The 26,143-nt window shown below is 43.9% G+C and overlaps 1 protein-coding gene across 1 annotated transcript in view; it reads right to left on the bottom strand.

Moving 5' to 3' along the window:
* Positions 1-17,590, bottom strand: part of LOC133960791 (collagen alpha-1(XXIV) chain) — a 79,905-nt gene extending 62,315 nt beyond the window's left edge. Inside the window, exons 1-3 of the mRNA XM_062395631.1 lie at positions 16,811-17,590; positions 6,876-6,946; positions 1,710-3,070 (exon numbers count right to left, since the gene is read on the bottom strand). Coding sequence (XP_062251615.1) covers positions 1,710-3,070; positions 6,876-6,946; positions 16,811-16,863 — 1,485 coding nt within the window. The 5' untranslated portion in view covers positions 16,864-17,590. The remainder of the gene's footprint in view (positions 1-1,709; positions 3,071-6,875; positions 6,947-16,810) is intronic.
* Between the last annotated feature and the right edge of the window lie 8,553 nt (positions 17,591-26,143).

Here is a 26,143-nt window from a genome sequence, read left to right as displayed (position 1 = left end):
GAGCAACACATCAATATAATATGTTTTTTAACAACTATGGTGTCAGCAGCTGTGTTAAAGAACAATCAGTCCAATGTCTTTTAAAACTCATTAGCAATAATGACATTAAATAAAGTTTTATTATCAATATGACAATAAACGGCGCTTTTTCCTGTTTCTACTTTAAGATTCATCAAGTCCCAGTGAGTTGACAAATACTTTGATTTATGTCATCTCATATAAAATGATCCAAATGGATTCACCATGGTGCATTAAAAAAGTCACATCACCATCGCTATTTAAAACGTTATAACCTCATAACTACAACCTTGATCAAGGATTTCAATCATATCAGACGTCTGGATCTTAACTTAACCCTTAACTCAGAAGAGAGTCCTGGAAAAATACTTATTATCAATATTAAAACTCGTATTCAGTGTTTTTACTTGTTTTAATCACAATGTCAGTTCAGTCAGTACAAGACCTCTGTGGATAATTTGCCCCTGAGTAACCGCCGCTCCCCCCAAGAACACTGAATGAATCCTAACTGGACCGGACCAAATCAGGCAAACAGCCCACAAACTCTCCTGACGCCCTTTATCCACAAAAGTCTGAGAACACTCAGAAGTTCTACTTATTTTAATCACCTGGTTTGTTTTTAGAGAGGGAAAGATCTCTGAGGATAATATGGCTCTCAGTAGAACCCCCAAACAATGACCACTGAAGGACTTACATCCTAAAAGCAACTACCGGTAGCACCTAGAAGTAAGCTGAGTTAACTTAAGCAACAGCTTGGCTACCAGCCCTGAGTCCCCTCTATCCGCCTATGTCTGCCAAACAGTGTCAGAGGAACTGATTTTTAACTAAAGTGCTTTATTCAGTGCTTCTGCCTAATGTATTCACCAGGTCCATTTGTTTTGGAGCAGAGGAAACCTCTGTGGATGATCTGGCTGTTGGAAAAAAAAAAAACTCCTGGACAATGGACGCCCCCAACACACACAGAGCTGGCTTCTGTTTTCACCCAGCTGGCCAGAAGAAGCCTCTGACCTTCATCTAACCCAGAATTCAAAAAATGCAAACATACTGTTTTATTCATATTTTTTACCAAGTTGAGAGCCACTGGAAAAGTGATCATGCTCATAACATTGAAGAGAGTTGTATTCAGGCTCTGAGACGTGAAGGTAAATGGCAACCTCTCAGTCACACCTACAGGCCTCAAGGCGATTTATACCTCATATAGCTGCACCATGGAAACAGGTAGGTTATTAAAAACATATTACATCATGACTCCACGATTTAAACAGATTGGAAAAAGAGCCCTGACGCATCCCAACCGTGGAAACATAAGCAACACCTTCTACATCTGAGCGGTAGAAGTGTGTTAAGGGGAAAGTTTCCCTGACAGCCAACGTTATATAACACTTCTTCTATCTCCAGGATATACCTTCAACCTTCAGGTGAGTTTTCAAACCTGTCTGGCAGTATTTCAGCAAAGGGAATGACATGTTATTATAGCGACTTGTTGATACATGAAAAAAGAACAGTGCTTGGACATGATAACACAGATAAATCACTGAACTGCCCTGCCAAACTATTTTTTCCACATACTGTACCCATGTAGGAAAGCCACATTTACATATCGTTAAACTGGCTCTGATTGCCACGCGACCAACTTTTATGTGAAACATTTTTCCATAAACATCACAGCATTTATGTATTCAGGCACTTACCGGAGGACCTGGTTCTCCTTTGGGGCCGGGGAAACCGTCTTCGTAGTCGTACAAGAAATCCGGTTCCTCATATCCATAATCATACCCTTCCATGTCGACATCATCGTAGCTGCCATCCGGATCATGCTGTTCTGAGGTGTCCACCTGGTTCTCCCTGTACAACGTGGTGCCGTTGACTCTCACATGAGGGCCTTGGGCCTGATGGGTGTGTTCGGAGCCAAAGCCAGAGTCCCTGGAGCTGATGATGGAGTTGTTCCTGAGTCCTTCCTTCACTCGACTTAGCCTCACATGAGGGCTCAGGCCTGGGTTGGCGTCTGGAGTCGGCAGGCTCTCTTCCTCTGTGCTGTTCTCGGAGGAATCGTTATCCCCTTGGGGCGTACTCCCTTTTATCAAAACGTTTTCCCTTGTGCTGTAGACAAGATCCAAAGCTGCTTGCGCCTTCAGGGTTGCTATGGTAGGACTTTCCGGCTGAAGCAAGGATGCGGTGGAGTGAGCAAGGGGATCCAAAGCAGAAATGTGGCTCTGGTGCCCCAGACTAGGGTCTGCTGATGGACTCATAGCCGAGGTCTGTGTGACCAGAGTTCCTGGGGATAGTTTGACAGCTGCTGTGATTTTGGTGGGAGTCTGATGAGTAGCTGCTACTCCAACAAAGGAGTTTGTCAACGCAATAGAAGGGGGTTCATTTGCCTCAGTAGCCAAACCGGGATTTGGCAAAGGCAATCGGTAAGTGTCGGCCAGTCGGCACTGTTTTTTAAGGTAGCTGCAGTAGTGCGCAGCAGCCTGGGCTGAGGGATAGATATCTAGTTGGCAGACTCGACCGTTGAACGTTGCGGATTTAGAGTTCATCCTCCCCAGAGTGAAGAGACCCCCGGAGTCCCCGAGCGACTGAGATCTCCCCAGGGTTTGTTCCTGTTGATGCACCGCTCCACAATCTGCATAGAAGGACACAGAGCGAGGACGAACGGCAACAGCGAAAGGATGCTGGCGTCCATCCTGCCAGTTATAGTTGAAGTAGATGGAGGCCTTCTCTGCAGTGTAGACCACCACCCTGCGCGGCAGCAGCTGGATGCCAAAACGCAGCCTGTCCCTGCCATCTTTAACAGTAAAAAGAAAAGCATTGTTCGCTCGCCAGGAGCTTAGACTAACCACGACGGAAAACTCCTCACCAATCTCTGGTGGGAAAAGACTTCCTGCTGGAGCCTCATAGAAGGAGTTTGAGTCGAGTAGTACTCCATATCCAGAAACAGGAAGAGTTAAGTGTGAGGGAACAGTGGTGTAAGAAGTCGAAGGTGAGCTTTCCTTCTCGTAGGGATCGTCTGTGGTTTGATCCGTGAGCCCCAATCGATAGAGAATATCCACTCCTGAGGAACAGAGGAGACACTGGTAAGGTTGACATGCAGGAACTGGATTACAAAGCAGGCAGGCATACGATAAACCAAAACTGTCCTGGTCTTATTTTACGATTCTTTGAAAGATAAAGACACAGAAACTTAAGATATAAGAAAGTCTTAATGCATTTCATGTAAACTTGAGGTAGGTAGTTTGGAAAGAACGAAAATTCCACTGATTGTATTTTAAGAAGAAAGAAGAGGGTTAAGTCCGCTACACCAGTCAAAAACCATGTAGTGATGAAGTACCCAGTTCAAGTCCTACTGGGGAACTTCGGCACACATAACTTCTCTCGCTTCCTATTTCCTGTCACTTCCACTTTCATTCAACTTTTGTTATAACTGGAGGAACCTGTCTGTTGTATTTAAAACTTTCTTGTGAGCCACTCATCCAATCAACTTGAAACTTGACAGGTGTTTTGCTGAGGACACAAGGAAGTGCAGTGTCGACTGTCGACTGGGGTTTTATGGATGAGTGGTTCTTGAGTAAGCTTCAAACATTTTCACTCAGTGAAAGGGAAACCCTTTTAAACTGATTCTAAACCAGAATTTACAAGTGGATTTTGCTGTATGTTTCTGTAAAGGGTAAATTTGGCAAGTATAACAAATCCTGGAAACAAAACAAGACAATCTGCAGAACCACAATGTTACAAAACCGAATCAAGAGTCTGTTGATGCTGTTCTCATTGTACACTGGGGGTTTCAGAAAACCTAATCCTCGGCTGCTATTTTGAATTCAAATAGAGTTCAGCTGTTAAAGTAGACCAGTCTCCTGATGGGGTCACCAGCGACCAGATGACGCTGGTGAGCCCTTCCAGTTTTTCACTTGGAGTCAGTACCAGTAGGGCACCTGAGGCCCAGATGGGTGGACGGGACTGGAGAAGGACGGGGCTGAACTGGGATTCAGGAAACACAGCCTTTCTGCATCAATCTGACACCGAAGATTCATGAGAGCAGCTCCTGTCATTCTTTACCCGCTGCCCACGGGGAATTCCTTAGAGAATTTATGCCGTGTGTTTGAGAGTGTGTGAGAGAAGAAGAGGGACACATTGTGAGGGAGTGTGTGTGTGTGTGTGTGTGTGCATCTCTACATGTGTGTAGGGGTGGTTTTGAGGTATTTTCATGACTAATCCAGAAACATCGTGTTTCGTTGAAGCAACTGCTCTCTGTATTCAAAGAGGTTGATTTTACTGTTGTTACGTTTAGCTTTTATTTTCATTTTATTACCTAGATTTACCTAGTTTTTCTTGATTCCTAACAACCTTTAGGAATGCAGACATGAAAAGATACCAGACATCAAAGCTGGAACATACTTCTGATGAGTTGCACGTGTACGACCTTTTGACCTTTCACCTTTATCATGGATCGAATCAAACTGCCAGTAAATAGATGAATGTCAACAGAAGAGAAATCTCAATAAAGTACAGTGGGGGGACTTTGTTGAAGCAAGTTTTAAAGAATCCTATTAGTCACTTACAAGTTATATATTAGCTGTCAAGGCTCTGTGCATACTGATAACCTTCCTGTTACCTATCGTGTGATGTGATGCATCAGCTGCTTCTATAACAGATGTATTTTTATTTTAGTCTTTGCAGGAAGGAGAAATAGAGCCACGGACAGACAGATGTCATAAACAGAAATAACATGAACACAATCTTCTTAGATGTGGTTTCGCAGAGATTTTAGACATTAAACCCAAGAAGGAAGACTCATCTCTCTGCAGCTGAATCAAGCACGCACTGATATGTCTTTGACATTCTTTGCCCCGGGTAATGTCAACCCAGATTCCAATCAACCTGTCTTATATGAGAAGACGAGCTGCTCCAGCACTCAGTGTGCATCCCTTCTCCTCTGGTTATGATTGATCCTGCCTGGAATGGGCTCATCAGCTATAGGTACACGTTTACCTCCTCTGTCCAGGGAGCTACAGACAATGCACATGCATGTGGAGATGTGAACAGGTATGTAAGAATTCATCAATGAGGTCAACCTGACACTAGTGTGCCTGCGTGATGGGGCACTCTGGCAGCAGACTATTAATGTGCCAATCAAACTACAATGCGACCGCTCAGAGAATCCTCATAGGTGCGAAACATTGGTTCAGAACTTAATGAAGTTTTCTAAAGATTGTTTTGACAGCATTTGGTCACACTGAGCACAAGCAAGTTGTTTCAAAGAGGTTGCATCTGGAGGGATACATGGAATTATCATCCTTCAGATGGCTACAAAGAAACTAAAGTATGAAGCCCCTTTGGGATCGAATGGTTCTTCGTTGTCGTCGTCCCCCCCCATCCTGGTCTGGCTATGATTCCTTAATTTAAATGTTATGTTTTGACTTGCACCTTACACCTGCGCCCAAATCCTTCATGGATACACACCACACACAACTGATGTAGCTGATAATCACATCCCACGCAGAGGGTGGCTGCAGCTCTGGAGGTAAGGCGTGGGTTGTCTACCATACCGGGAATGGCGTTGTTTTGATCCCCCGGCTCCTCCAGTCTAAATATCTCACTGCGTGAGTTGCTGATAATGTGTGTTTGGGAATGAGTAAATGTGAATCGTAGAGAAAAGCTCCAAATATCAGTCGTTATCTTTGCAGTGTTTGCTTTTTGTTGTGCACACCAGAGCCAGGTCATAACAAACAGGGGTTTGTCCTTTTAGTGCCTGGTGTTGATGGTGGATGCAGATTTGGTGATGTGGTGAACCAGCATGCTGGTTTGGGATGTGTGCCCCTCAGGCGCTGTTGTTTTGAGAGATAAACTGATAAAATCTTTTGTTTTTTCCTCAGTGTCTGTATCAGTAGTGAGGGCTTCTCTTCTTGTAGCTGTGGACATTTCATATCACACCGTACAACACCAACACTCCAACTGTGTGAAACCAAATAGATGTGAGGGGGAAACAGAGAAGAAATTATCTCTCTGCTTATTATCAACCCAACTTCTGCCTCTCTCATCCTCAACTCCTCTCATCCCACTTGGAGATCACCTCATCCCTTTTATCAAACAAGCCAAGCTCTCATCTGGTATTTCCACTTCTTCTTTCTCCAAACTAATTGGTGTACTTTCCCAGAGTGACCTTCCTAGCATGTTTTTCAAACTATGTTTACATGTGGCATATTTCTGATGAAGGGATGAGAGGGGGGAAAGGAGAACAGCGGCCGAGGCTGAGAGGCTATTTTGGCTGTTTCTACTCGCAGGCTGATGCAAGAGCTGGAGAGCGTGAGCAGACATGTTGAGGGAGAAGGTTGGAAATGAGAATAAAAGCAAAGAAAACGAGCTCCTGTTTAAACCCTCTCGGATAAAATATAAAGCAATACAAATTCAGCTTTGAGTTGTTGTCTTTGTGTTTTTTAATATTTGGATCTTATCCAGCAGAATGTTTCCCCAAAAAGGTAAATGTTTCACTCTGAAGAAACGTAAGAATTAGACTTTTTCTATCTCGCTTCTGAAATATCTGCATCTATATTGACTATGAATCTGAATCCTAAAATTTGAAATGTGTAAAAGTCATGAACTATTATTCATTCAAGCGGAGTCATACAAGTCAGAAGTCACCACCAGTTCAACTATTTCCTGACTCAAGCTAAAACCCAACAAAGAAAGGGAACAACTGGATCCATTAAACTGTAGAAATTGTGAAAATCTCAATTATCAGAGAGGTTATCTCACAAAAACAATATATTATTATTATAATATAGAAAAAGGCCTTTATATGAAAGGTCCAGGTAGTACTGGTAGTATAATGTTAACTTGTTCTTGAGGGATCTGTCTCGTACCTTGAGATAGATAGTGTTCGTCTCCAGAGAGCACTGCTGAGCATACTGACAGGAGCAGGAGGAAGTTCCACCTGGAGGAGCAGAGACACACACATTAACAACACATCACTGAGTTTTAAAAGCAACCAAAGGAATTATAAAAGTGTAGAGAAAGGCAATCACTGATCAAGATGAGTAATTCTGACAGGGACAGGTGGCCGGTCACAGGAATCATATAGATATTAACATAGATATTGACACATATGACTTATAAGGTTTAAGTCACTCTGTGCATTGCAGTTGAGACAGACACATAACACCCTGAGGAAAAACATGAGGAACAAGACAGCTGTACACACAGAGGACCTGGACTAGGACTTCCTCTGTGCTCCTTCCTGCTGTGAGGCAACACACAACAATCCATTTTTAGTATAGAGAATTATCGAGACATTCTATGTGATTGTGACTGTATAACATGTTAAAGAGGAGACTACACACTGAATATGCTGACTGCAATGAGACAGTCACAGGCAAAGTGAGCCAACACTGGAGTCTGATACTAAAACAGCTTAACAGAAAACACTCGCTGAGGTTCTGTGTCGGTCACGTGTGAAATATGGTGGAGTAAATGGTAATTCTGAGGAAATCACTGATGACTGCAACTGTTGGCTCTTTCCATTGTGAAGTCTGGCCTCTATCCTGTTGACAGGAGGAGAAGGAGTCTCCCTGAAATCATCCATTTAGAGTAGAGAGCTGATACATAGTGTGAGACAGAAGTTAGCTGAAAGTTGAGAACATTTCCTGTAACTTAGCAGAAACAGGAGATCTGTTTACAGCATTATTGAAAGACCACTTGAGAGATAAACTGACACCAGCAGGAACTAATGGGGAAAACGCAACTATACTTTCATTTGTTAAATTTAAGACTGAAGCTAAACTATTGAATCACAGCTTTGGGTCTACGCACGTGTTTACACAATAAACTTATCGTACCATTAGCGTCAAAGTTGAGACACATCTCACTGCTGCTAAAGGTTTATCTCAGCGTCTATAATTGTGAAATAAAAACACAGACGCTTGTTGCATAAAAAGTTTACAGCCTTTTTTCTCAAGTCAAATAGCACAAGGTAACTACTTTTAGTTTCCTTCAAAATAAAAGCATATCGATAGTGGAGCTGCATCACAGTGAGTTCAACTCAGGTCTAGCTGCTACACTGATATGAAATGTTATCTGTGAAATGCAAAAGATTTCTTAAATTGAAAGTAGTGATTGATTTGATTATCACCTCATACTCATTACTTTGTGCTGATCTAAACAATATTCAATGACAAGCATATGTAAACCAAAACGTGCCTGTAGTGGTACATCTACAAATGCATTGAAGAGATGAAGAGATTGAAAAAGAAAGATTGAATTATTTAAAGTCAACATTTTCAAGTGGAACTTATGATTATGGCGTGTGAATTCGCGAGAAAACCCGGCTGCTAGGCAGCAGCAACACGGAGGCTAATATTAACACAAGTGACATTGTCTGGCAACAATCGATCACGCTGGCGGGCATGTGACGTAATGCAGCATGTGTGAAAAACAAAGTAACGTCAGGGAAACGCTAATTAGAAAGGTCTGGTTAACGACTCATTTTTAAAAAAGGCTTGGAGAATTAATTGCCTTTCACGACTTGAAAAGAAACTAATCTCAAAAAGCCAGACGGGACACGTTCTCTCCCTCCACATCTCAGCCGAGGCTTTTCTCCTTTTCGCCGGCATAACTCTGAACATCATCAAACTGCTGTTAAGCAAATGTGACTTTGAGAGAGAATCACATAATTGTCTGGAAACGATCAAACACAACACAAGTGTTCTCTGCTCGAGAAGGACGAGTGGGTGAAAGAATTCAGCAATGAGGCCAAACAGCTCAATGTTGGTTTCATCAGACCAGAGACTCTGGTTTCTCACAGTCAGGGAGACCTCTGGGTGCTTTTCAGAAACGTGCACTATGAGAAGCCTCGGTCTGGTCACTAGAACCAGAGCGGTGCTGAGCTGTAGTGCTGGTGGTTGTCGTTGTTTTGAAGTGTCTCTCATTTCCAATAAGGGATCTCAGCCAAACTTACCACCAGCTTGGTGGAAACCTCTGCTACCAAAGCCTTTCTCCTCTCAAACTCAAATGCAGCAGTTACCATCCCCACATCTGAGCCTCGACACAATCCTGGTTTTCAGCTCTGCAGACTCTCCACTGCCTGGTTGTTGATCTGATACACAACATCGGCCATGTGACCTTATTCACCTTTTTTTAAATCACTGAATTTACCACAATTAGAAACAAATAAAGATGTAGAAACCTGAATTGAATTTCAAGTGTCATAGCAACATCTGCTTTTTCCTTTTTAATATTCATTCCCATCCATCCAGAGATTATCATTTGAGGGTCACAGGCCGTATCAGCTTATCATAGGGCCAACAACATACAGAGTCTCAAATTAAACCCAATCTACATGTCACTGCACTGTGAGAGGGGGGGACCTGGATAAAACTCATGCACATACAGGGAGATGCAAACTCCACAAAGAAAGAGCCCAGGATGTGAAGTGGGAACCTTCTTGATGTGCAGACAAAATAAAAGAATAATCTCTTGCAGCCCTTTTACATTCAGCTCTTTGAACCCTGCCTACCTGCCTCCTCCACACTGAGCTTGAAATCAGAAGTCACAACTTGTAAAAGCTCAGCCTTGGAGCCGCTTTAAAGACAATCTGATGACTGTGTTTACCAAATTCATTCAAATTGAAATTTTTTACATCGGAAAATGCCACGAAAAGTCGTGCAGAGCAGATTCTTGTGTCATGTTTCATTGTTGCCAGATGATGGAGTTTGTCTCAAAGGCAAAGCTGGTTAATAATTGAATGTTGCTCAGCAAAGGTTTTACCACAAAGAAGCAGAATCAGCCCCAGCGATGATTCAAAGAGAGAAATTGTCTCGTCTGCTTTTTAAAGATTTATTCTTACAAGTTGAAAAGCACAATTAATCCTCAAAAAGTTGAGTTTATTTAATAAACAGGATATAATGAAGTGCTTGCATGTTCTGAAAAACCTCAACACTTTGTACTGGGAGATGATGACAGTGATCTAGATACAAAATATTGCATCTCTAATCCTCTGACGCACAATCCCCCGCTCATACTGATGGTTTTAAAAACATCATATTGCCAAAAACAAATAAATTAAAATATAAACCTTATGTTCCAATAAGTTTGACGATTCCTATCACTAATTGACCTGTGTGGTGAACTCTGACCCTAACTGACCCCACCTCTAGGTGGCACTGCCCACCACGTAGTGCATTGAGTCCAGAGGAGAAATTAAACACAACATTGAAGTTATTCAAGTTGTCACATTTTCATATTATTTATGCTCTGTGTCGACCCACTCCTCTTTTTTATCAGCAGAATTAATAAAACATGCCACTATTTTACTGGTATTCATTCTCTAATTGTGGAAAAAATGTCAGTTTGAATAATACTCATACTGACATAAAGTAATATAATGAAACAGTATTAGCAGTAGTTTTTTGTATAGATGATGAGATAGATGTTTATAATTTGAATACCTCATATATTTAATATAATATACATTGTGTATATATGTATATGTATGAGTTTTCATCTTTGACAGTTATGTTACAAGAGATAGCTGCTTAGAAAACAATATAAATAATTATGACAATTTAACTTTCGTAAAAGCAACACAAGCAAAACAAGCTGAAGTGGATTCTGGGAACTACTGTAATGCTCTTAAACACCGATACTGAACAGTGGTGTTCGTTCAACGTCTTACAAACATCTCTACTCCAAGAAGATTAACCCGGCGAAGAGGCTGCTGGTGTTTGTGTGGCCCAAAGGAAGAGAAACAGGGAAGTAAAAACAATAACTAATGAAAGCTGCAGAAGGAAAATCCAGAGTGTAAGAACGATGAGCTGTGTCTGTCACCTGCTCCCCATCGAGAAACTGGTGCGACATTCCACAGCCGGGAACTCAGACATATCCCCAGAGCCGGAAAAGGCTCAAACTACGGGCGGGTGGGGGTGTGTGCGGGGGGTTGGGAGGGTGTAGGGGGGTGGGGGGTGTTATATACATGAATACAATCATTCATCTTTCGCGAGATGATCACAATGACATTTATAAATCCAGTGAGTAGCTGGTTGTGCTTAAGAGTTGGCAGGGTTTGAAAGTAGACTAATGAAAAGGAGATAAAACTAAAAATATAAAACCGAACATTCCCCGCTGCAGAGTCGGGTGGAGCCATCTGATGCTGATTCAAGCAGATCCTCTTTTCCCCTTTCGCCCGTCTGTCACTAATTCTCCCTGTTGGGGCTATTTAAGGCGTCCCCGAGGCTCAAATCTCTGCTGCAGCACATCCACAGTGATGTAAGAGCAAGTGGTGGGAAATCTTTCCATCAACCTGAACGCTACCCTTCGCCATCCATCCGTCTCAGGGATGGTCTCTGATGCTATCATCACTTTTTGACGTGTTTTCAAGCTTTTTGTCCAAAATCAAGGGAAGGAAGGAAATGAAGGAGATGAGGGAAGGCTGCGTGGCGTCCATCACGGCCTGCGGATGATTAAAGATGATGAGGGAGGTGAATCCCTGACTAAGTGACAGCTCACGATGCTTCCCAGTCCTGGCAGTTAATGGAAAGGCTGCTGAAGGCGAGACAAAGCTTCCCAAACACTGCTGTGTTGACTAAGGGAAATACCACTATGTGTGTGTGTGCGTGTGTGTGTGGGGGGGGTCATGTCAGGACTATAAATAATCACAACTTAAAAAACTGCCCCTTCTGCAATGAACCATTCGAGCACTCCCAGGTCTTGCATCTTATATCCCCAGAAAATTGGCTTGGATCCCCAACAATGGCTCATTCAACGGAGGCAAAGGGTTTAATTTGGTTTGGCAAGGGGGGAGCAAACCCACTTGGGTTCTGTTTACAGTGCTCATAAGGAACGGGAAACAGTTTCCTTCCGTTCCTTTGTTTTTTTTGTGAGCTCGACGTTCCACGTGTCCATGGAAGCAATTATCCAATCCAAAGGAAGCAGACGCAGCTGTTAATCTGCTCAATTGTCTCTGAAGTGTTTCACTTACTGAAGGAGGAAGGAATAAAATCCCTGTTAATCTGAGTTTGGTTTCGTTGAAAGTCGAAGGAAGCTTCTCTTTACTTTCCTGAAAAGGTTCCAGGACACTTCTTAAACCATCCCAATGGCAGTTTGGAGGAAGTACTCAAACCTTTTTCTTGAGTAAATGTTCATATGAATAGACAAAAATGTACTCCAGTAAAAGTGAAAACACAATATTAACGTTTCTACCCAAGTAAAAGAAGGTAAGTACTTCTAAAGCAGAGGTGGAATGTAACAAAGTACATTTACTTCATTACTTTTTTTTAATTAATATGTAATTTACTTCATGAATCAGTGAATATCTGTATTTTCTGCTCATAGTAATCAATTACAAGAGGGGAACTGGTTCATTGATCCAATCAGAGCAGTCAGGGAACATAAGAGTAGAGAAAGAGAAACTTAAATGGATTCGGGAAGAGACCAATTACATTCACTCTGCAAATACTTTTACTCAAGTAGAAAAGTTAACTTGGTTGGCTACTTTGAATTTTACTTTAGTACATTTTTTGGTCCTTTATTCGTACCTTAATATAAGTAAATGTTTAAGTCCTTCCTCCACCACCAGGTAAAAGTGAAAAGTACCCAAAAGTAAGACTACTCAAGTATCACCACAGTACAGCAGTCGTCTGCAGAGCTGCTCCACATAGAGCTATCTCTCAGAAGATCGAGGTAAAGTATTAAATAGAGTGGAATTCAAAACAGAGGGAAGACTCCGACGCATGAGCTGACACAGCGCTCAGAGGAGCTGGAGAACAAATATATTTGTATCAGAGGGTTAGAGATGAAAATCAGCAGAATTAGATCAATCATATATACAGTAGCTATGTCATCCCTACCCTGCATCACACACACAGACACACACACACGCTGTTCACAAGCTACAGGTGGATTTCTGAGAAAACATCTGAGTTGTGAATCATCAGGTGTTCCATCCCTGCATGCTTCGCTTCTCCTTCTCAAACACAACATTCCTGGACAGGAACAAGTAACTGATCCGCCGCCAATATCTGCTCCCACTGGCTGCGTTTCAGCTTTAGCACCTGTATCCTGATGGTAATGACTAAATCATTGAAAGTGGGATTGTATTCTCCTCATGTCCAAATGGCCGGCAGCAAAACAATCAGCGTATTGACCATTTCCAGGTTTCAGTTGGCTGCTCTATAGCTCTGCATTACCCAAGACTTAAAATGTGTTGCATATGATTTCCATAATACCCAGTGCAACCGTTGAATTCAAAATATGAATCAACATATGATATTACCAGAGTCTGCATGTGTGTCAGTATGTCGTGTCCGAGTGCTCGGGCCTCTGACGAAGAGCCGAGCGTGGTTGGTGTTTGTCGGCTCTCACAGATCACTGATCTGGGGTCAAGAGGTCATAGGCAGAGCAGAGCAAAGATTGACTCAGTCTACAGGACAGCGAGCAGACAAAGGGCTGTGAGTAAACTTCCACGGGGCTTTATTAGTTTGCCCTTTTCCTGTCGCGGTCGGACCTGCAGATGTTAGGAGGGTTAAACACACTCCCTCAGACAGACAGGCCTGAAAACCCTCTGGCCGCTGGTGTGGAGCGAGGTGGACAGGCTGTGATCCCAGCATGCAACATCTCTCAGGGGAGAAAGCTGTGTGTCTCTATTACAGTTCTTCACAACCAGGTTGTTGCCAATGTCGCCGCTATGATCACACAAATAACAACGTACCATAAGTGGCGCTTAGTTGAACACAGGACAGTTTTATTATGTTTTGGCAGTTGTAGAAGAATGTGCCTTATGACATGTTCACATTGAGATCTGTGGAGCGTTATCCTGATTAACTATGTTTCTAGAAAGATACTTTTTGAGTTTACGAGTTTTCTCATGTCTGAGCACCAAAAATTCAAATTCCGTTCACATGCCTAATCCCCTAATAAAGACATAGAACATCCATCAGCAGAAAGATATATAAAAAACCATAACTGGCTGCATGTGGTATGTTTTTATTTGGTTGAACTATAGCCTTACGATATATCAACCAGATAGCTTCGATCCGTCCCATCACGTCGTCTAGTTTGACTTTTACAAGATTTCTTTCAAAGTGTGAGGAATCAGCAAGAGTTTCCTTTAGCTGGATTTTCAACAAGAATGAAAACAAAGGGGAAGACAAAGGCTGGGGGCCATGTTCAAGTAATTACAGTAATCAAGTGTGCTGGTGGTGTCACAGTGAGCCACAGTATCTGTACTGCATCTGAGTACAAGAGTTACAGACTACTGACATGTTACATAGGGGGGAAATATTTACAGATTGTTTGGTGGTCTAGTCGAAGGGGAACTGTGTGTTTTTATATCCTCACATTGAGTATCATCAGTCTCAGTGGCGTGTGTGCAGTCAGTGTTAAACCATGACCATTGGTGTACTCACTCAGGGGTTATAACAGTTACACTTCTCAATGGCTGTCAGGAGATTGAATGCGACAAAGTAGCGCGACTAGTTTGTCCCAAAGCTGACGAATCCGTCTTTATATCCCCGAGCATCGAAGGCTCAAACCTATCCCAGGATTCATTGCGCTTCAGTGATGAGCAGTTTTTTGTAGTAATACAACGGCCCACATGTTAAAAGGGGCGTTAACACTTTCTCGTTGTATCCGACTGCAGCTCCGTTGCTAGGTTATAAAAAGGCGTGACTAGAGTCTATAAACAGATTCTGTTCTTGTGAATGTTGGAGATCTGTAGGTGAGGGACAAGATGTTGGGGGAGAAAGCCTTCTGGTGTCTGTTTCTACTTTAACCAATCAGGTTTGAGGTTAACCTGAATCAGGCTATTGGTTCATTGATTTCTATGCAGTCATGTGCTGTAAACTGTCAATGCAGATCAGCCAAAACTTCATTCGGACCTAAAGCACCAACAGAAAGTATGGCTGTTTGTGTTTTGTGTGGAGGAACGTTCACCTTATGTGATAAAAGAAACCAGTCAAGATTCTAGACAGTGTCTTTGTCTACAGCAGAAGCCCCAAAATATTGGCCATTTCTCCCCAGAGGCTGTTTTGTCCTCAGACAAGAGCTTGGGGACAAACTGGTGACGCAAAACAGTGAAACCTTCCGTGGACTGTTTCACAGAGACCCTGAAGACCGAACCGAAATGAAACATTCTGCAGAGGATTTCCCTGATTTTCCCATTTCCATTCGGCCTTCATGGTCTACGCAGTCCACTAAGTAGACGTCATTGGTGTCCTGCGTAGAACATTAAGCTTCCTTGGAAGGAGATGGCCCCTAAACTGAAATCGCAGCTACTGGGACTGTTTAAAACCACAGGGAACCCACATATTCCCAACTTGAGCGTCATCGCACCAACTACAACAATCAATAAAGCAAAGCTCCCGACCACAGCCCAGAGAATTGATCAGGCATGTACAAAGAGCGCTGGTGTACGACAGATGTGAGGCAGCTGCAGACCTTCCTTGAAACTTCTTTTGATTCTCACTGCTGTTCTGAGATGTGAATCATTTCATTAGTGGTTTGTATTAGTCATCCTCCTTTTAATGGACCCCCGGCTCCAGGCAACAGAGATCTTCCCACATCTACTTCCTCAAGAACTCATCGACTCTAATATGTGGTATTGAGAATACAGTCCAATGTACAGTGTACACAGTTCCACCACTGGCAGCCATGGAGCAGCAATGCCTGCAACAGTGGGAGATTGTCTGCAGCTCGGGAGCCAGTCAACTGCTGATGCACACACACTGACTCTCAGTGAATCCAAGGGAGGCAACTCACTTCCTCCATAAGGCTCTGGTTTTCACTCTCAAGGACACACAAAAAAAAAACTCAGGATTTTTAGGTTCAACTTTGTTTTCTGCGCTGAGCAAACACCGTCAGCGAGAGAACAACAGGACGCTTTGTGAGATCAGCTCGTTTTTCCAAGTCGTGTCTGGAGGGGATTCATAATGGAGCACAGACGACTTGAACTCGGCTCTGATAGCATAGAATAAGTCCCCCCCCCCCTCCCCTGTTAAGTGGCCTCCGGAGGCGTGCACGTCTCCCTGCAGCTCCTCCGACCCAGCTGAATGTAGCAGGACAACAAAACCTGCATGTTGGACGTCAACAATACACACTTCCATGAGGAATGTTCAGCTTTAAAAAAGCTCTAAATAGATTTTCTTTGGTCCGTCTAAAGTCAAAACACTTGGGATCCTGAGTCACTGAGCACTTCATCCCAATGCTTTACCAGAATCATTAATCCTTGACCTGCTGAATAAGCATTATTGCTCTCAAGACGTCCTGATTCACCCTCCTCCTCCATGCTCCAGTGTTTATTCCCCGGCTTATCATGGCTGTGTGAGTGAAGAACAAATGACGGGAAGGGGGTTCAGCGGTCGGCCATATGGTTTTCAGATTATAATGTCGGAGATCCCAGACTGCATGTTCACAAGGCGAGTTCAAAGCCAAGGGGGGGGGACTGGATCCATGATAAACCAGCAAGTATACAGGAGAAGTTCAATTACATCCAGCCAATCAGAAGAAAAGCACAGTTATCAAAGGGGGAAGTAGTGAGGACATGCACAGTTGCACATTAAGCAGGAATTCAACAGGTCAATAAAAAACAAACTGGAAACATCATGAAAAGGTAAAATAATAATGATTTTTCTTTTCATTGTAAGTCAAGTTTCAGTGGCAAGAGCTTTTATCTGCAGGGTCTATGTTTAGTCCAGTGGCGCCCCTGTCAGGGAAAGAGCCACAGATCCCAGAACAGAAATAAACCCTCCAGTTGCCATGTTCAATTGAAACTGCCTCCAAAAACATGCATGCACCATGAAACCGCACTTACGTTGCAGCCGCGGAAACGTGTCCACTCCTTGTCCGTTGAGCTCCTAAATGCATTTGTATGCATTTGTCCAGGCAGCAGAGATCTGGGTGAAAACAGAATCACACGCGCGAGGATGCCTGTTCATGGGCTAAGCCTGGTGGTGGTGGGAGCCAGAGTAGGCGTAAAGTGTACGGAGGAGAAGTGCCACCTCAGAATTTCCTCATCGTACAGCAGCGAGTCCTGAGGAGAGCTCTCTCTCTCTCTCTCTTTCCCCTCTCTCTCTCACTCTCTCTCTCACTCACTCCCTCACTCGTTCTCGCTCGCTCTCTCTCTCTCTCTCACAAACATACACACACACTCCTTCGAACCCTCTCAGATCATTTACGCACGAAAACGCGCGGTGGATCCAAACGTGGAGACGCGCGACGGTTACGCACGGTGGTTCGAAAAAAACAAAAAACAAAAAAAGGTTTGAACACTTAGTTTTTGTTTGTGTGTGTCTGCTGAGTTAACTCGACTCAGAGAAGCAGCGCTGCTCTCACACACTGCGGTCTCCGACTCGACTGCACATCCAGCCCTGCGCGTCTTTACCTCCAGGCGGTGGTTCCTCCTGCTATGTGCCTAAACTTGCACTGATGCAAAAGGGAACCGTCTTCACCCCAACACAACTCAAGCTGGTGGTGTTGGATTTCACCAGCCACTCGTGACATCACGGGTAGAGTTAAGGCTTGTGTTCACCGATGCCCTTTGTCTGCTTTGACTCGTGGAATTAGACCAAAGCTGGTATAATGCCTGTGTTTGCTCTGCATGTTGCGTTCACTGTCACACACAAACACACGCACACACACACTCGCACAGACTCACACATGCACTGCACAGTTAGACTGAAATAATATCAGCGGGGGGATAGCAGAGATCAGCTGGCTCAGGCTCATGGTGTTTGCTGACAAGAAAATGTGCCAGGTGCTGCAGCTGTTGCTCTGGCGTCCTGGCAGGAGAATCTGGTCTTCATTATTTGGAGACTTGTATTCAGGACATTTTATTTTGGTGCTAAAAATGTTCTAAATATTCTGCTGGACGGGATTATCGCATCAGGGGCTGAAGGCCCCGCTGAGGATTTGATCAGAGTGAGAGTCTGCCTCTCTAAGCATCTTTAAAACTCTTTTTACTGCTTTATATATCTCATGTTGACAATTTCCTTTTAGTCAACTGGCTTTAAATTGTTCCAAAACCTGCCTTATAAATAATTTATATGATTTATTCTTGCTTTTTTAATGGCTACCTGTGATCCTTCATGTTTCCAGTTGTTAAAAGTTCTTTTAACCAATCATACAATACTGTAATGCTGTTATTACTGTAATTGGGGGATTTATCAATGATGCTTTTATTTGATCCAATCAGACACAGTTGGGCCTCCAAAGTGAACATGTGGAACATTAGAGACAGAGTTTCAGTGTCTCCACAGTAGAGGACACCAGGTGGGGTTGTATAAACTTTTCATCCCATTTTTATAATATCAAGTTATTAATTAAACCCAAACTTACAGGAAAAAATATCATTGGAACAAACTTCCAGTGTGATAAGAATTACCTATGATGAAAGAAAATTGTGTTTGACATTTACTTTGACATTTTAGTTTGGTGCGTCTCCAATCCACTAACATGGAGGAGTCAGGATTTATGACATATACCACCAGGGGGCGATCAAGAGGCTTCACTTTTGAGGAGAAGTCCTGCCCATATTTAAACAATACTAATTTTGTTATTTGTGTTTCCGTGGTTTGAGTCTTTTCATCCACAACACAACGCACACAACGCTGAACCCCACACTCAGTCCAGATGCATCGGGGGTGCTGTATATAAAACGGCTAATTGGACTTTGCTCTTTAATTTCTTTGTCCAGCCTCCAGAATGATTACGTTTTACACGGGGGGGGGGGGGGGGGGGGCTCCTATTGACTGTTTTTGTACGCACATAAAAAACAAACATTTATGACTCGGTGGTGTAACGCTCTGGGTGGTATTCAGTGTAGTGTGAGGGGTTTGGATTTTGCATCAGATTTACACAAATACACATTTATCAGCAGAAAAGTCGTGTTTATTATTTAAAATTAGTTTTTGCCTTGATTCCTTTGGAAATTCAACTTCTCTATTTCATGTCTGAACACAGCTCGGCCACTTTTACCCCTTGGAAATGCCAAGTGTCCAATTCTCTTGATCTCTCCCGTCTATTTTTCCAAACAAACAGCCTCTAACCTCTCATGGACTCCAACCCACTTCCTCCACTTCCCAGTCAGGTTAAACCATTAACCCAGAGTAAACAGGGCCTGGTTGGGTCGCTGGGCCTCCTGCCCCACGCACCCCAGCATCCTCCCCCAGACATCCGCACACTGACGGAGAGGGAGCCCATGTGGTTTGCAGTTTAAGGAGCTGGTGGGACGAGGAGCCGGAGCAGTTCCTGCCCCTAATCCCAGGTGGAGCTCACCGGGTTTCTTCTCCTCTGGAAAAAAAGTAAAGAAGCGAAGACAGTGAACGGCTCCGATGCCCAAACATGGAGCAGGACAGGGGAGGTCAGAGTGACATGGAAACTCCAGCCGGCCAGCCACGATAAACAGTGAGGTTAATCAAGAGTATTCATTTCATGATGGCTACAAACAAGACATTTGAGGCCGGCCGTGCCACGGAGGTCTGTGTGTGTGTGTCTGTGTGTGAGTGTGTGTAATAGTCAGTCAAACTCTTCATCACAGAAAGTTGCCTCTGAGTTGCCTGTGCTCTCTTTCCCCTCCTTTCTCCCTCTCTCTCTCTCTCTCTCTCTCTCTCTCTCTCTCTCTCTCTCTCTCTCTCTCTCTCTGCTTTTGCCATCAGCTTTTCGAGATTCGACCAGATGTAGTTTTTTTTTCGACTTCCCCGAGGAAAAAAAGGAAAAATCTTTGAGGTTGCTTGTTCTCTGACAAGGTCGTGAATCAACGTTATGAACAAATTAATTTCACGACCGAGTTTGTGACAGAGCCCTGCGGCAGGTGAGAGGAGGCTCGGCTGGCGTCTCCCTTCGAGGAGCAGAGCGCTCGCCCGTCGCTGATCGGCAACATTTGGGAACGCTTGAATCCAGAAGTGCGTCACGTTGATAAAACCTCGATGAGATTATTGACATGGGCCTCTCTAGCGGCAAAGAGGTCGTACAAAGCTGTTTCACTATATTATACTATAAAATGACATCAGCCAAGTATGCACACAGATTTACAGCAAACTTTTCAAGATGATTTTTTTTCCCCCCTCCTCACATGTCCAGATGTGCACTAATCAGTCCATTGTGCACGGAGCACCAGAGCTAAAAGATCACCTCTCCCTCTTTCTCTCTTGAGAAATGGGGCAGATCCAGATGAGCCCCCTTCTTCCTGAGACATGTGGTGTGTCCCCCCTCTTGCAGTCTCATAACGTATTTGGCAAAATGGCCCGTGAATGTGTTGTAATCAATCCAGGATCACAATGGAGCGGTCAATGGAGCTGTGTTCTCGGACAATGACCTCAGAGTTTCACACGTACATGAAGGCCGGGCTGGAGTGCGATTAGAGCAGCATGTGGTCCGGGACAAAGTCCTTCCATATGACCAGATATTACATAATGCACAGAGCGCACATGCACATTGTAGTTTGATTTCTCACTATAGCAAACAGCTGATCAAATAATGAGAAAGGGGCAGAAACTTTCTTTTACATTAGCTGCAAGGTTAAAACAACTGTTTCTTGTGAAGTTCATCATGTTCAACGAATAAAAAAAAGTGAAACTTTGCATTGACTGTTGGAATCTGTAGTTGATTTGGAACTCCCTTTGAGATGAAGCTGGCCGGCTCCCAGGAGCTGCTTGTATTCCTACCTGCAGGTCGCTGTCTCTGCAGTGATTTAACCTGCAGAGGTTTCCCACAGCAAGGCCTGAATCCAATCACCATGTGCTGGCCGGAGAGCATGCTGTCTTTGTTTCGGGGGGTTTAATATTTCATCGTACAGTAACAGCTTGTAAGTGCAGGGGTGTGTGGAAACTTTGAAGCCTCGCTGGACAGGGATCAAAAGCCCTAGCCAATCAGGCCGGGTGAGGAGAAGGAGAAACGTGAAGGTTCTGTGGTTGGCACCAAAATATGTATTCAGGTGTTTTCTGTGAGTGCATTCTTAAATATTTCAAATGCTGCAGACGCGGTCGGTTCCTTGTACCTCAAAAAGGTAAATAACTGGTCAGTCAGCGTGTTCCGTGAATCAGAGGGTCGGCCTTGTGCAACCAGGTTGACAGCTGACTCTATACCTGCAGACTGGCGAGACCCTGAACACGTCTCTAATTACAAGACACGGTGCTGGGTGATTTCTGCCTCGTGTGCGTGTCACCGGCTCGTAGGGCTGTTATTTTGCCGAGCGGAGAGAGTGTGGGCAGCAGCTGGGAGCGTGCTCAACAGATGGCGGAGCACGGAGCGGTCGATAGCCGAGACAATGCTCCATGTAGGAGCCTGTCTGAGTGAGTGTGTGTGTGTGTCTGTGTGTAGTGAGGTGGTTCGCAGAGCTTAAGGGACCATGGGAAAACAGCGAGAGAGGGGCCAGGGGAGTCCAGGGTGAAGGGGGTGTTTGGGCTGGGAGGAAGTTTGGGAGTGTGTAAGGAAAGTGAAAGTCCCTGTGGGGGTCATGTGTGGTGGGGAAGGGCCACAGGGGAGGAACACACACGCGGCACAGGGAGGTGTTCTCTAAAGGAGCCCTCTAATCACAGCAAGTGGACTTTACAGCTATGACGACATGTTGCATCTTCACGTTTCATCACTTTTAATGTGTCTCATCATCCCCTGGATAATTTCATATTGTATCATATTGTGTTGAATCGTATTGTATCATTTATCAATATATTCTAATATAATTGCCATAACATAAAGAAATGAGCAGACAGTGGTCTCTCCTGCAGCTCTTAGTGAGGCTGCATCAACAGAAGTGTTTGTGAATCACACTGAGGAGAAGAAGTCAAACAAACCAGACTCACAACTTTTGAAAACCTCTGCCACTCAGCTGCCGCAATAATCACACGTTGCTGCGTCTTAAAACTTACATTCAGGATGGATGTATGGTCATTTACTGGTTTTCTGAACATCACCAATTAGCAGCTCTTGTGAAACCAGTGCAGTGTCTGTACTTAAAGATAAATACACCCGAGAAGAAGAACAGCTTCCTGGCAGGAAAACAAAGACAGGAAGAGAAGAAATGTGCTGAGTAAGATAAGGACCTTTTTATACTGTGGATGTAATTATTATCCCACACCTGCTCGACCGCTGCGGTGTTTCCCTCCTGCCCCTGAAACCACCTGCTGTTAAATCAGGCCTCACTTCCTAGGAATTACAATAGTTCTCCGATGTTTCTCACCGAAGGGATGTAGAACAGTTGAGGGAATTTAAGGGGGAAATGGTTTTATTCCAATGCTTCCTTCAGATGACCTGGCCCACCGTGGCCAGAATTCTGTCTTTCCTCAGTTTGGGATGAGAGGACAAGAGGTGGAGAAGGGAGCGAGAGGAGAAGTTGCTTTAGGGAGGAGGAGGAGGAGGAGGAGGAGGAGGAGGAGGAGAAAAAAAGCCACCTTGACCTCTCTTTCATCTCTGGAGCTGATCCTCTGTCTGGCGGGAATTCTCCGAGGAGCTGGCCGTGGAACAGAGAGTGGCTTTATGCTTGCTTACTACAATGTTCCTCATACAAAATCCCATTTCATTTCTCGAGAGGGTTGAGAGAATGGCTTGAAAGGCATGTTCTCTCTTATCTGCGGTGATACCATTAGGCCGGAGGGTAATTAAGCCTGATCCCGTCTATTTTTCCGTATGAAGTGAAGCCAGTGTTGATGATGATAATCTTTACGCGAAGATAAAGCGTTGAACAATTGTGATAGAGGCGGAGGAAGTACACAAAGAAAATCCTTATATCGCTGAGCCCGTCCTCATGTCCACATCCTGGGATTCCTTCAGGTATCTGCCCAATAACTCCTGCCTTCACTTTAACCATTGAAGAAAAGACAGATGACATGTAATGTAAGTAGCAGATAACTGAGTTTGGGTTGAAATCTGCTTATTCTCCTTTTATCCCATGAAGCTACAGGAAACCTCTGTCAAGCGTTAAGACTGGAAACATTAGCAAATAGCTTGTTTACCCAAAAGTAGCTAACTCCTCCCTCCAGCATCTTTAAAACTCTATATCTGTTTTCTCACATCCACAAAGTTACATTTCAGCATTTTCACGGTTCATGAGGGAGTGTGTCTTAGTTCGGAAACCATCTTTGTAGAAAAAAATATACGTTGACATATAAGGTTGGTCCATGTTTCATCTGATAACATGGAGTAGGCCAGTTTATGACCAGTACTGCAGCTAGCCACCAGGGGATGATCAAGATAATCAGGCTTCACTTTTGGGCAGATGTGAACTCCAAACCAGCTCTGGAAGTCCAACAGCAAATGCATGTTTTGTCTTAGCTCATTGTGTGAACTGTTGTGTTGGTCTATAATATTGCGAGGTCTCGGCCGAACCATGTAAAGAGTATCGAGATAATGTGTGTTGTGATTTTGGCGCCATACATCTACGATTTTATGGAATTGCTGAGAGTGTGATCATAAAAACACATTTTAACAAAGCTGCGGTCACTACAAATGGATGTTGCATGATGATGTCTTTACAGAAAACAAACACATGCTCAGTTTGAATGCATTTGCCTCTCGCCAAAGTTATAAATCAACAACACATTCTCATTACGTTAGAAAAGTTTCCGACATTACTGGTAAGGTTTAGTTGTAAAGTAACGTGTTATAGAAGAAAGCGTTGTTTCATTCAAAGCTCAGAGAGAAACATATTTCTCCAAACCGTAGAAGTTCTTCCAGGAGAACATTTTTGCGAGGAGATGACCCGAAAAGGACGTGTGTACAACGCACATTTTATAATATTTGGAAGCATCTGAAGTGGAATTTACAAACACCAAACCAAACTCTGTTGCACTCAGATACTTGGAGATCAGTGTGAGACGTGGCTCTGGTTTCAGATGCAGAGGAGCTGTCAGAGGAGATCACACAGGTGCGGGAGCGACAACAGGACACAGAAGTTTGCCGCACAACAGCGACCTCGGTGGCATTTAGAGCCATTTAGGGTTCGACTGTACGTGTCTCTCTTTCATGGCCGGAAGCGTTGGACCCAGGAGAGATTCCACAACAGCTCGCTACCACAGCTCCCGCACTTTAAGAGAAGCAGAAATATTTCACATGTCGGCTCTGACCGCAGGCCGGCTCCACCTCTCAGGTCGACCTCCGCCCAGCCCTCTCTGTTCATCTGTCGATCAGCATCCATCACGTATTGACAGGTTTTTAGAGGACACCGCTGCAGGGGGGAGGGTGCTTGATCATTCAATGTTCACAAGACAAATGGATTCCAAACATTTCCTCTTCTCTGTCCTCATATCAGCTCAGAGATCCAAACGGAGATTAGGATGTTTGGAACCGGGCTAACGAGCCCTACTGCAGGGAGGATCTGCTCATTTCTGAAAGGTTTGACACGTGTCACAACGTCCGACACAATCATGGCAGTACTGCTAAGAAAAATGGCGTATTCAGCTCGCCTTCCTCTTCTTCTTCTTCAGTTTTGTACACATTCGCTGGGACTGTGACTCAGTTTGCTTTGCCATCAAATCAGTGCGAGAGCCAAAGAAAGTTCAGATAACGTAAATCAAGGCTATTTTTAGCTCAAATCTATACAGTGTACATCTGCTACTTCAAGTGGATTTCAACAAACACTCATAATGTTTGAAACTCTGTCTGGCACAGGTTTCAAAGGTGACGAGGAAAACAGAGAAAGAGGACACAAGCAGGAAGCATCCTGTTTGTGACTTTTACACGTGTCCTGGAAATGAATATCTCAGCATCTATAGCTATGAGCGAGCCCTCAGAGGCCGGCGGGCGGAAAGCTCGGCCACACTCTTCCTCTCGTAAGACTCATCTTCCCACCTGTGCATGAAACTGCCGCGGCGTCGAGCCGGCAGTGAGGCCCGAGTGTGTCCATTCAGAACTTCAAACAAAAAACAATGAGAAGCAGACTCACTATTTATTTCTTGGGAGAGCAAACACACAAAAACAATGTGCTCTGTGGAAGATTAGAAACAACTGCACAGAAAATTGTTCCCAGTTTCAGTGGTGAGGGGGGGGGGCACACACTTATTGCTGCAGGAGAAGAAGAACCGCTCTGATCCATGGATTCAACAATCGCACCCTTAAGGAGGAGGGAAGTGAAGGATACATGAAGAAGAAGCAGAGTGGATCAGAATCAGATTGGAAACCTTAAGCTTGGATTCAGAACTGTTTAGAGTGTATGCAGTTACACAAACACATCATGATACACAATGAGGTACACTAACCTGCAACAGCTGGCCACGACTATTGCCACTTGAGGGCACTGGAAACAAGCTATAAATACACCAAAGACATATCTTCTAGATTGATATGACCCACCCTGCCTCTTGCCCAATGGCAACTGGGAACTGCCCCCCAACCCTTGAAAGAATAAGCAGTATGGCTGATGGATGGTGTGTTGGTGTCTGTAGGTCTAAGTGTCAGCGTGAATAGTTGTTTGTCTCTGTTATAGACCGACAACCTTTCCAGGGTGTACACTGCCTCTTGCCCAATGTCAGCCGGGATTGGCTCTAGCAACCCCCTTTGACCCTCAAAAGAAAAGTGCTACACATAATGGAGGATTTGAAGAAGTAGAAGCTTCATTCTGCCGCTACAAGGAGGAAACATTTAAAAACCAGACAAAACATTATTATAAGGCCAACAAAAGCAGAAAGACACATGGACACATCTGTCTGCGCTGAAGACAAAATGGCTGCTTGTCATAGGTAGTTAGCTAGATGCTAGTCATAGAACTCCAAAACATAAAGAACGATAATAGATGGATCTATGTGGTAAAGTTCAGGGGCCATCATCATTTATGTAACTTTGGCCACTAGGGGTTTCTCCATCAAAACAATAACTAAAGACCAAGTGTGATGATGTCGTGAAGCAGCAAGGGATCATGGGAGTTCCTGTCTTGATGAGAAACCGACTGAGGCGTCTCAGACACAAATCGTGTTCACGGATGAGGTCATGTATTGAAGTTTTATTCACGTCAGCGTTTGCTAGCAGAGAGTTTTAACTTCGTCATAAATAGTTCGGTCCGGAAGTTATAGCAGAGACGGACAAGACATGGTAAAGAGGATAAGACACAATTAAAAGGCAACAAAATGAAACTTCTGTTTACATCGAATAAAATTGTCAATTTCTGAGCGTCTGAACACTGATCAAAACATTTTGATTAATGTAAGTAAACAATTCA

The sequence above is a fragment of the Platichthys flesus genome, chromosome 9 (genome assembly GCF_949316205.1).
Source record: "Platichthys flesus chromosome 9, fPlaFle2.1, whole genome shotgun sequence".
NCBI classification, from domain to species: Eukaryota; Metazoa; Chordata; class Actinopteri; order Pleuronectiformes; family Pleuronectidae; genus Platichthys; species Platichthys flesus.
Note: the sequence above shows the minus strand (reverse complement) of the source record. Positions and strands in the feature narration are given on the sequence as shown.